Here is an 11,971-nt window from a genome sequence, read left to right as displayed (position 1 = left end):
CTTAAAATACCCAGAAGTCTATAAAGTGTTTAAAATTATTTCCATAATCTCATCCGACTACAACACTGAAATACTGCTTCTACAGTGATGCATCAGAAATAATAATAGAGTATTATAGTTATATATTAATATAACACTGACAGGAGCCGTTCTATAACGACTCCTCCAACCTCTGATACATTAAATACATTTATTTATTCATTTCTCAATGATACTTATTTAATTTGAATGCATGACTCGTGTATTTTAACATTGTGGTATTGCTCCTTAACTGAACCTAAGCACCTGAGTGCTTCTTCCCCCGACAGTTTCCTGCTTTGTTTAAACTTACAGGACACATCCAATCTGATGCACGCCCATGCTGACAAGTAACTGAAAAATATGTTTTGAGGTGACGTGGGGTAATAGAGCTGAAAGGTTAGAGCAGAAAATGCATCAGTGTAAAACTAATTATCATGGGAGTGAACAAAAATGAGGATTCACAGAAAATGTCTTCACCAGATTTAAATTCAGTAATTGCGTGAAAAACATGGTCGGGGCCTATTGTGTTACAATTCACTTCCAAGAATCTCCCCGTCACATTTTAAAGGTGATAGTGTGACTGTATCACGCAGTAGTCAAATGAGAGGCAACAGTTTGATGGGAGATCGTCATCTCATTCATCTCCCTCGTGAATCAAAACCCTTCAGAGCATTATATCAGATTCAATTCATAACTATAAAATATTTTAAAGAGTTGTTAACTTCAAGAAAACGTCCTCCAAATTGGCAGAATGAAGCTGAGTCAAACTATGAATAGAAATCGTACAAATTCCACTTCACTTGGCGACTTCCTCTTCATAGCTGAGGTTCTCGAGGGTGTAAACCCCAACAGAAGTAATATTTTCGGTGCAACCTCAGGAAACTGTGTCATGGAGATGGTTGGGAAGTGTCTGAACAAAACAGAGAGAGGTCAGCAGCAGGCTGGTGAAATAAACACCACAGCAATGTGAGTGTGTCAAGAGATGTTATCCTTTGTTTTTGTTTGTGTCTCTGATTCGATAAGAACTGTTTTCCATGGAATACTGGCAGCCTTATCTTACGGGCTATATTATGGGTGGACTGGGGTCAAGCGGCTAGATGATCACAATGCTGAATGCAACTATATAGGCTTACATAGAGGGGGGGAGTCACTGACAGGTCATCTGCACCATGCACACAATGTAAAGTTGCCCTATAATTAACATGTGTCTGTCAAGGTCAAAAGAGGCCCTGTCTTCTTATGGATTACACAAGTTAAATGCTACCAGCAATGAACTGACACTGTGTGTGTGTGTGTGTGTGTGTGTGTGTGTGTGTGTGTGTGTGTGTATGTGTGTGTGTGTGTGTGTGTGTGTGTGTGTGTGTGTGTGTGTGTGTGTGTGTGTGTGTGTGTGTGTGTGTTACAATATTATCCTTCTTTAAGGTGATTTTATTTTCCGTCTAGGTGGACTACAGACAATCATGGATCTTGAGAGGATAACAATCTCCTCTATTCCAGTCTTTTGCAATCTTTTGAATGGTATTATTGTTAAAAGCTACAGGGGGAATGCTACAGTACGACCATTATCTGTATTTCTGCACTGTACTCGAAAAGATAGATAGATAGATAGGTTCAAGTCCCTGTGTGGACCATGTATGGAGCGTGGACTGGTGGCTGGAGAGGTGCCAGTTCATCTCCTGGGCACTGCCGAGGTGCTGTTGAGCAAGGCACCGAACCCCCAACTGCCCGAGGCGCCGGTCACTGGCAGCCCCCTCACTCTAACATCTCTCCTTAATTGCATGTATAGGTTCTGTATGTGCATGTGTGTATTTCGGCTGTAACGGGTTTAATAATAAGAGTGAAAATATTCAATTTCTCAGTTGCGGGATAAATAAAGTAATTCTTCTTCTTCTTCTTTTGCTACACAATGTCTTTAAGTATGAAAATTGAGATATCATATACATTGGGTTATTAATACAGATACATTAATGTGTAAAAAAGTATTGATATTGATAATAATTTATAATTAATTAATTATTATCAATTACTGTTGCACTTAACTGAGTTGGAGATCAGTTTATATTTGGGTAGTATATAACAAATACATTCATTAATCACACTATTTGTATTGTTTTATAATTTGTAGAAACACTTGACTTTTATATAGATATTGTAAATTGTTGGTCATAAATATATATAAGAAGAAACATCTATTTTTTTCTTTGTGTGTCTATTTCTACTGGATCTATGTACCATGAGAAGCAACAAAAGATTAACTGGGTACATTTACTCAAGTACTTATACAATTTTGAGGTACTTCACTTTACCATTCTTTGCTACTTTATACTTCTGATCCACTGTGTTTCACTCCACTACATTTATTTGACAGTGTTAGTTACTTTATAGATGCATATTATCCATACAGAATATAATCAATAAAAAATATATGATAAATTATTATAGACTAAACTGAATAACAGCATGTAAAGTCATTAAAAATGATCTCCAGATTTTACCAGCTGCAACATTACAGTGATAAACACATAAGTAGTTTAGGTACTGTATGTATACTTTAAGAGTTTTACTTATTTACATTTTGGAGGTAAATATTGTACTTTTCACACCACTACATTTATTTGACAGTGTTAGTTACTTTGCAGATGCATATTATCCAAACAGATTATTTGATATATTATTATAGATTAAACTGAATAACAGCATGTAAAGTCATTAAAATGGTCTCCAGATTGTACCAGCTGTTACATTAAAGTGATAAACACACGAGTACTCTAGGTATATTTTACAATGTTTTACTTATAATATGGTATTTCTGCACAGTGGTATTACACAAGAGTACTTCTTCCACCACTGCTTACTTGTGCTTTTTTGTTTTTTTCATTTCTTGCATTAAAAATTAAGATTACATCATGGGTTGAGGTTAGAAGATGTAGGGTGGGGCGGAGGGAGGAAGGGGGTGGGCCTTGTGGTGACACTCGCTCCTGATTGGTTGCTGTGGGTTCTCCGTTGCGGTTCGATGTGTTTAAATAGCCAATCACGTCGCCTCTCCTCAGTATGTGTAGCAGCTACAGCCAGCTAACGGCCCTCTCTCGGTGGAAGACCGCGTCCGAGCGACACGTCCTGCACTCGCCTTACTCACTTAACTTAAGTGCCATGGAGGAATTAAGTAGTTGACGTTTCTGTAACCTTCTCTTTTTAAGCTTTCTTCCCGTCTGATCACTGTGATCCTGAACCGGTTTTACTGACGTTTAGCGACTTCCTTTTAACGAGCTTCGACCATCTGAAATCATGAAGTACATCATCGGCATCGGCGGGTGAGTTCAGGTTCAGGATGAATGACCGGCGGCTAGGCTAGGCTAGGCTAAGCTAAGCTAGCTGGCTAACTGAGAATGCTAGGCCTTAAACGCGAGGCACACGTGGAGAGAGGGCGTTCATGACATCCGCTAAATGGTTGCTTCCTCTTTGTGGTGGTGCTGTTGCAGTTAAACAAAAAAAAAGAAGTCATTTTACAGTTTCTGTTAATCCTGTCTGGTAGTTTCAGCTAGTAAACAAACCCGAATCTAACTGTTATAACCATGTAATATAACTAAATATAAGATAACATAAGCTTTATTAATGACGAAGGAAAATGAGTGCTCAAAAATTGCATAACCATTACAAAAACAATAACAATGCAAGATAATTAAATGGGTGAAATATAAAAATAAAGTGTCTTGCACATGATAATGAACATTATATAGCCCATAGTGTCCATTTGACTCACCTTTTATTTGACAATATTAATGCCTAAACTCCACTAAATGTGTCTAAAACTGCTCTGATAGCTTTCTGTAGTGAATAACTAGTTGTTTTGTTATTAAAGTCAGTGAAAATGAATGTTACGTGATGGTTAATGGCATGTATTTACCACTATAACGTTACCTGACCCGGAAAACGTTGAATCTATCATAAAAATTGATGTTCTAGATACAATCACAAGTGATGGTCTAATCATTAGTCTGCCCACTTTACAACTTTTTATGCCTGGTTCATCATTTACCACTCATTGCCTTTTTTTAATCTCTTTGTTCCTTTTAGCGTAACCAATGGAGGGAAAACCACCCTCACCAACAGACTGATCAAGAACCTGCCCAACTGTTGTGTGGTACATCAGGATGACTTCTTCAAGGTGAGCCACATGCACACATCTCTCTAAATATTTGATATAGATAAGCAAAGGGGATTGCTCTGCGTAACACATGTTGATGGAGTGTTAACACTCGTGTTACTAGATACAGTTTGACATAGTGAGTAAAAAACACTGTCAGAGCCTTCCCATATAGCAGAGTGTAGCTCTAGTGGAATGTACCTGGGTACATCTTATCAATGTATGTTTCAGCCCCAAGATCAGATTGAAGTTGGTGAAGATGGCTTTAAGCAGTACGATGGTAAGCCTGGGTTTTTATGAAAGGGTTTGTGTGTATGTGTTGTATGTTTGCTCCTGCTGTAATGTGTTTACTTTTTAATCTGCATGCAATATAGACAATCTTGAGCACTTAAGTGTTTCTTACATGCTTTTGGGGATTTTTCTATACACTTTTCCTTTCATCTTTCAGTTCTTGCTGCTCTGGACATGGACGCCATGATGAGTACAATCTATGCATGGTTGGACAACCCGGTGAAGTTTGAGAAGTCTCACGGCGTCAATAACACCCTGGATACTGAGATCGTCCCAAAGTCTGACCACGATGAGGAGGAGGAAACTCACATCCTCATTGTGGAGGGCTTTTTGCTTTACAACTACGGGTAAGAACGTAACCTTCTTTACGTTTCTGCTCATTTGTGTTGTTTCTCATTGTAAAAGAAATGCAAGCTGTGACATTATTTGACTCTTCCTTCGCAGACCTTTGATCGACGTGCTGAACCAACGTTACTTTATTTCCATCCCGTATGAAGAATGCAAAAAGAGGAGGTGGTAAGTGCTTCAGTGTTCAAACACTGGTCCTAACTGGTGTTTATATTCTGCTGTTTTTATCACCCTCTTATGTCATTTGTGCACATTTTTTGTCTCTGCAGCTCTAGGAACTACACATGGCCAGACCCCCCCGGTCTGTTCGACGGTCACGTCTGGCCCATGTATTTGAAACACAAGAACATCATGGAGTCATCAAATGTTGATGTCTGTAAGTGTGCAATTTTATTTTTTTTATAGTCTTATTATTCATATTTAAAGATGAAAGTATTAATTTGTATGTTTGCTATTACAGTGCAGCTAGATGGAACCAAGTCAAAGGAACAGCTGTTCAACTTTGTCTACGGCGACATCCTGAACAACATCCAGATTTCTCTCTAACAAACAAAGGTAAACTAACGATCCCACTGTCCTGTTACAAGATCGTTCCATCTGAATGTGAGTTTGACTGTTTTTCTGTGTTGCAGGTCATACGATCAGCTAAAAGGAGCATGTACTCAGCCTGCAAGCAGAACACCGCCTTGCCTTAAGTTTCTACCTGGCAGCTCATTTAGCTGACTGCTACGATTTTTTTGTAAAATGTTATAACTGATGGCATCAAATGCTGGCATGTTTTTATATCTCCCATATTTATTGCTTTGTTACAGCCTACACTCTGAAGAGAGTTGATGGATATGTTCAGAGAAAAAAGCACTTGTGTCAATAAATGATCCTCCTACCAACTTTGTGCTTTACTGATTATTTAAACTAAAGGTAGTACAACGTAAAAAAACAACAAAACAAATGTAATAGACTCTTAGCATGTGTGAAGCTTTTGTTTGTAAGTTGTAGTTCTCAAATATAGTCCACATTTCAACACTTGCTGCAGCGGGTAGCTGCTAAGTTGAGCAGAGGGAGCAGACTGCTTTTACTATCTTGCTCCCAGGCAACAGTTGGTGTGAGCGATAAGTGGAATCACAAGGTTGAACCTCGTGACTTCAGGTCTAGGACACGACTCTTATCTAAATTCAGACACACTTCTCTGGAAGTGTTTCTTGCAGAATAAACTACGTAAAAGGTCCCATAACTTGTTTTTATGGCATAATGACAATCAGGTCAATACAAGGAATAAAAATTAGTGCTTTGCACAATGAACAATAAATATTTGACCAAGGTGCAGCACGTGCAGTTTATAATGCATGTAGTCATTTTAACCCCACAAAACACCTGGTAAACATTGGTTTGGATGTGTGGTTGCTGTAGAGTAGGAGAAGCTGGGCAGGAAAGTAGCATCTCTGTATGCAAGCAGACCATCATTTAGATGCAATGACCTGTATTTAGAATGAATTCCTCCAGTTGCAAAAAAATAATTTGGCCATTTTGTCAGATTCAGTGTTAATCTTCTTGGTTGTAAAACACAGCTTAATGTTATTACTACAGGCATAAATATACTTAACAGTATTTTCTTAGGTTTTACATGTTGCACCAAGTTAATGTAATTAAAAAAGCTAAATACAATGATCTTTGCCAGCAGAGAAAATGTGAAACTAAAGAACCGTGGATCTAGTGAACGCTCTTCACCAATTTGTGCAGTTATGCAATGTCATAACAATGCATTAGGCCCATGCATTAATACTGTACATGTGTGTCAGCGCAGTATTTATTTTCCTGTGGTGGAAAAATACAGCTGATGAAATTTGAATTAAACATCCTCAGAAGTCGGGGTGTGTCAGGCCTCTACGAGGGACGGAACTGGCTTTCACACTGGTCTTAATGTACTCCACTGCAAAAGCACAGTTATGTAATGTTACTATAGACGTATGGAAGTGGGTCAGCGCTGGATATAAGTTTGGGGGGGAAAAAACTTTTAGCCTACATAGGAGAAGGCATTTTTCCTCCCTTTGCAGTTTTGCATGATAGCTCTTGTGTGTACAGTCTATTATAGTTACAGCTTGAAAGACCAGTTTCACTATGTCATGTTTTTATTTTAGTATTAAAATCCAACTGGGGTGTTTTTCAACTAGTCGTTCGACTAACCTGCCTTAAAAAAACAAAAACATGACATTTTAGGACTTTTGTTTCCACTTTACAGTTGCTGTTTTCCCACTGCGGTGTCATAATGGAATAAAACAATCATCAAATGTTGATATTACACTCTGCAAGACAGATGTGTGTTCACAGAGCATAAAGCAGCTCTTGTGTGTTTCTCTAGTTCCAGACAGACTGCATGATTATTGACTCATCAGTGTCTCTGCAGCTACAGCGAGGACGCACTTACAGACAGACAGCTAACATCTGTCTTGAAAAGCATGTTTTTTTTCAATTAGTTATTTGATTACTGTTTGAAATGGATGTTTTACTATGCATTTTTATGCATGGTTATGCATTTTTATGCCCTTAAGTGACGTCTCAGTATTTACTTCACCCATTTCCTCCTCACACACATACATGGCCACATCTGGCACGTACTTCCAGCTCCTCTGATGTGGTTTGTAATTGTTGTGATTGTTAAACCAGAAGTTTCATACAATATATATATTCATTCATCAGCTCTAAAACACAACCACAAGCCAACAATTGAGTGGTTCCTGCCATAATATGGATTCGGACTGTATTCAAATATGGCTTTTTACTGTAAAGAACAAATCGCATCTCTGTGGGTAGCAAATACCGTAAGAAGGCACGAAATACCAAAAATGAACTCTTGACAAGACACAGAGAAGGCCAGAAGTGTGCAAAGCTGTTAATTGAAGCAAAAGGGGGGAAATCATTCATTCATTCATCTTCAACCGCTTGTCCCTGTTTGGGTCGCGGGGGGCTGGAGCCGATCCCAGCTGACATCGGGCGTGAGGCGGGGTACACCCTGGACAGGACGCTAGTCTATCGCAGGGCACATAGAGATGAACAGAGACAGACAACCATTCACATCTACGGGCAATTTAGAGTCCTCAATTAACCTAACATGTGCATGTCTTTTGGATTGTGGGAGGAAACCGGAGAACCCAGAGAAAACCCACGCAGACACGGGGAGAACATGCAAACTCCACACAGAAAAGGGGGGAAATGTAAAACTTATTTGTTTAACATTTTTGTTTACTACATAATTCCATGTGTTCTTTTATAGTTTTTGATGATCTTCAGTATCATCCTACAGTTTAGAAAATATCAAAAATAAAACATAGCTTAAGGTGTATCTTCAGTTAATAACATTCAAAATTGTATCCCAGAAGAGAGAGGAAGAGAGCTAGTGAGTAGGAGATCCTATTACAATCATATCCATCTTGGGAATTTCCGCAGCTTACTCTAGTTCTGAGCAGGGCAAACACAAAATGCCATTTAACAAACAAACAGATATATCCGTTTTTAAAGTGTGCAAAAGCAGGTATTCTGTGTGCCCAAGTCCTCATATGTTTCAGCAGTTCAACAGTAACTCATAAAATGCTTAACTTCTGTGCCAGAAATCCTTTAGAGCTGGTGTTATTTTCCTCAAAGGATAGCTAACTCGTTTAAAAAATGGGCGTTACTTCACAACATGTACAAGTTGGTTTGTCTGGACTTGAGTGTGAGAGATAAGCAGTTATGTAAGCTCGACTCCCTTGAGAAGAAGAGCTGCACTGCATATGTTTTTACCAACCTCTACTTCTGTAATACCATGTGATGGATGTGGACGGCTCAAAACGTCGAAGGTAAAAACACAGAGCTAAAACTGTATTTTTTTCGTTAAAGTGGGTCCTAGCTCACATAAACTAGTTCAACGTGAACTCATTGTCCTCAGATACAATATTTCATGGACGAATATACTTTGGTGATATGGGACATCATCTTCTGACAGCCGCTCTGCCTCTAGACTACAACAAACCCTGCAGTTTGCTAAACCACACCAACCACCACACTGACTTAAGAGTTCCAGCTCTTACTGGATCTTGTTTGTGCATGTGATCAAGTGTGTGCCTGCCTGTCTCTCTGTCTGCCTGAGTGTGCGTGTGTCTGTCTTTTGCTCCCTGTGTCTCTACACACCTCTCCTATGCACGCAAAAGGCAGAGGAAGCAACAGTCTGCTGTGGTTGACTCAAATAGACCATATAAACAACACTATAAATCCTCCCTTCAGACTTCTAACTCCATACAGTTAAGGTTTGGATTATCGCATCTCCACCTCACACAGGTCAGACAGGACATGGCTGTGCAACCACTAACCATTAGAGGCAGAGGTGACTGGGTCTCTGTGGCCGCTTGTCTCAAAACAGTCTCTTTGTCTCGCTTAAAGCTTTGCACTGCGTCCTTTAACACATTTTCCTCCTGTTTTCTTCTGTTATACCGACCAAAGAAAACACCAAGGACGGGGCTCATTCATTTAATCAAATCATCCTTTCCCTCCACCACAACCACGTTGCTCTTCAAAGCCGTTCAGCCTACGAGTCGGTGCTATATTTACTATTTTTACAACAGTCTAAGAGGAGCCCATGAAACCAGGCGCTGGTGCCATAACAAATTTTGTGACGATTAGGGATGTTGGGAGGATTTGTTGTTGAATATGTGACACCCTAACAGGGGAATCAGACAGGGGGGAAAGGGGGACAGAGTGTACAGAGCACTCATGTGAGGAGGCTCACAAAGAAACCAGAATGAATAGCAGGTTATCGTCGCACCAGTGGGGCTGATGTGAGGACAGTCTTTCACCTATGCTGTGGTTCAGCCGCTCTGTCTGTGTTTACACTGAGTGGGACCGGCCTGACCACATTGCAGACACAACAAGACACTAACCCATGCAGGGCATGAGACACTTAAATTGTACACACTTCGCTGCTGTTGCTGCAGCACAGAGGTGGTCGGGGAACCATTTAGATCCTTTAAAAATATTTACAAGTTGCAGTGCATTCAAGGTTTTTACTGAAATAAAGTTACATACACACCAGAAGGTGCTGTGGTGTTCAGCATTGAATGGTCCCTTTCAACGTGTTTACATGTTATATTTTATTGATGCATCAGTAGTAATAGTACAGTTTTAAACGACATCATTTCAACAACAAAGACAGAACAAAATGCAACAAAAAACATCACAAGTTGTACATCAAAAAGGAGAAAAAATATATATTTTAAAGGGTTTCCATGTTGTTATATTTGTGTCATATTTTCAGTATTTGAACATTGTTTTAAACAGGAGTTTAAATAGGCAACTGCAGAGGACCACCCACATTTACACTTACCCAGCCACATTCATCACATAACTTCGATCAAAATGATCTTAATACAGTACAAAACATCCCCAAATGTTTTGAAAGAGTGATCGTTTACCTTTAACATTGTAGGCTAAGTAATCTTTTTTTAGAGGTACAGTTATGGACAGTTCTTTAATCCAATGAATAAACTTTGATTTACAGATCTTCTTCTAAAAGAGTGAAATAACTCTTTTTGCAAGCAGTAAAGAAAGATTTAATAATATCTTCTTTGGTGTATGGTGTTTATCAGGGTGTAGACCTAGAATGAAAGACCTGGGTTGTGATATGAGCCCAGTATGGTTTGTATTAATTTAATTAAAATGTGTAAAATATGCATCACTAAAGCATATAAATAAGTACTTAAAGGTTACTTTATTATTTTTTCTATAATTTATTGTCTATTTTGGTATTTTACAAAATTAATATACGAGAGACAAACTTGAGGCCAAAAATCACATTTCAAAACCTTTATTATGTCCTTTATCTGCTTAAAAACTCAAGTAAGGTACTTAGGTGTGAGGTACTTTGTGTATTTCTATGTTCTGCCACTTTAAACTACATTTCAGAGTGAAATATTGTACCTTACCACATTAATTATACAGCTGCAGTTAATCGATATTTTCCAGATTAAGCAAATATCAGTATATAAAAAACACGATAAACTTATGAAATGCTGTATATCATTTAAGATGGAACCAGTGGAGTTGTTTGCAGTTTCACCAAAGACACATTTTCCTTCTAAATGTCTCTGTTTCAAGTTCAAAGATGTGCAATATTATGACTATAATATTTCACAAAAAAAAGCAAAGATTAGAGGAAAGTCCAAAATTCTTCTTTCCCCCCATTAATCATCCCCTCAGGTTGATCTTGTGACCCACTGGTTGGAAACCAGTGGAGTGAAAATAACCCGTTTATAACTGTTTATAAAGTAATTAAAACTAGCATGTCAGAATGAAGCAGTTTTAACTACTTCATGCATTGTCGGGTTGTTTACTTATATAACAGTATATGATATTTTAATTGACATGTTTTGTGAAGGAAATCTTTATCTGCAAGGCAATGTTTACTTTCAGATACATGCTGCAGTGCAATTCAACACTAGAAATATCTCAAAAGTACTTGGGTTAATATATTTAGATACTTCCCATCGATGCATTACATCTAAATAAATGTAAAATTGTTGTTTTGAGAAGATGTGGTGGTTACATAGTGGGATTTTATGCTTAAATATCTCTGCACCATCTGTTGAGTCACAGAAACCTAATTACTAATGTTCTCCATGCCCACTTATCCAGACATGCGTATGTAGCGTTATATAAGACCCGCTTGAGGAGGGAAAGTAACCTCATGCGCTGTCACTTTGGTCAGAAACACCACAAACAGATATGTTTTCCAGAAGCTTCAACCCTGTTCTTCACATGGTACACACGTGCATGAAAACTATCACACCAACCAACTGGTAAAACCTGAGGGAAATAATAACATGATGCCACCATCCTGAGTGTGGGCCCTAGGACCATATCCTGTTATGGTAGGTCTGGGTGAGGCCTGGTGCTGCCAGTCTGAAGCAGACCACAGCCTCCCACTCCTCACTCCTCAGCCATCTGAATCACTGTTTAGACAGGAAGGCCGTCGGCTATACAACATCATCATCTGCTGCTGCTCCGTGTCTGTGACTCGCTTGTGGCTTTGGCAAAGGGGGGTTTGTGTTTTCCCCAAGTTTCTAAAAGCAGAGACAAGTTAAAACCAAATGCTTGGAGGAGTAGAGCCCAGCCTCGGAAACCACTGGTGCTCTGCGCTGTCTA

At 38.9% G+C, this 11,971-nt stretch overlaps 1 protein-coding gene across 1 annotated transcript; it reads left to right on the top strand.

Annotated features, from left to right (window-relative positions):
• The first annotated feature begins 3,084 nt into the window (after positions 1–3,084).
• Positions 3,085–5,691, top strand: mibp2 (muscle-specific beta 1 integrin binding protein 2). Its single transcript, XM_083917502.1, has 8 exons — positions 3,085–3,332; positions 4,096–4,186; positions 4,397–4,445; positions 4,614–4,803; positions 4,901–4,972; positions 5,074–5,180; positions 5,265–5,359; positions 5,437–5,691. The coding sequence occupies exons 1-7, from the start codon at positions 3,307–3,309 to the stop codon at positions 5,348–5,350; spliced, it is 621 nt and encodes a 206-aa protein (XP_083773628.1). The 5' UTR covers positions 3,085–3,306; the 3' UTR covers positions 5,351–5,359; positions 5,437–5,691.
• The last annotated feature ends 6,280 nt before the right edge of the window (positions 5,692–11,971 follow it).

This window comes from Echiichthys vipera (genome assembly GCF_963691815.1).
Source record: "Echiichthys vipera genome assembly, chromosome: 1".
Classification (NCBI taxonomy): Eukaryota; Metazoa; Chordata; class Actinopteri; order Perciformes; family Trachinidae; genus Echiichthys; species Echiichthys vipera.
The sequence above is the reverse complement of the archived record's forward strand: the minus strand, read 5'-3'. Positions and strand labels throughout refer to the sequence as shown.

Bases quoted from the DNA above. Each gene is read 5' to 3' on its own strand.
- mibp2 (XM_083917502.1), top strand. From the start codon at position 3,307: ATGAAGTACATCATCGGCATCGGCGG. The intron at 4,446-4,613 runs GTAAGCCTGGGT...TTCATCTTTCAG, and splicing joins TGGCTTTAAGCAGTACGATG to TTCTTGCTGCTCTGGACATG. The intron at 4,804-4,900 runs GTAAGAACGTAA...CTTCCTTCGCAG, and splicing joins TTTTTGCTTTACAACTACGG to ACCTTTGATCGACGTGCTGA.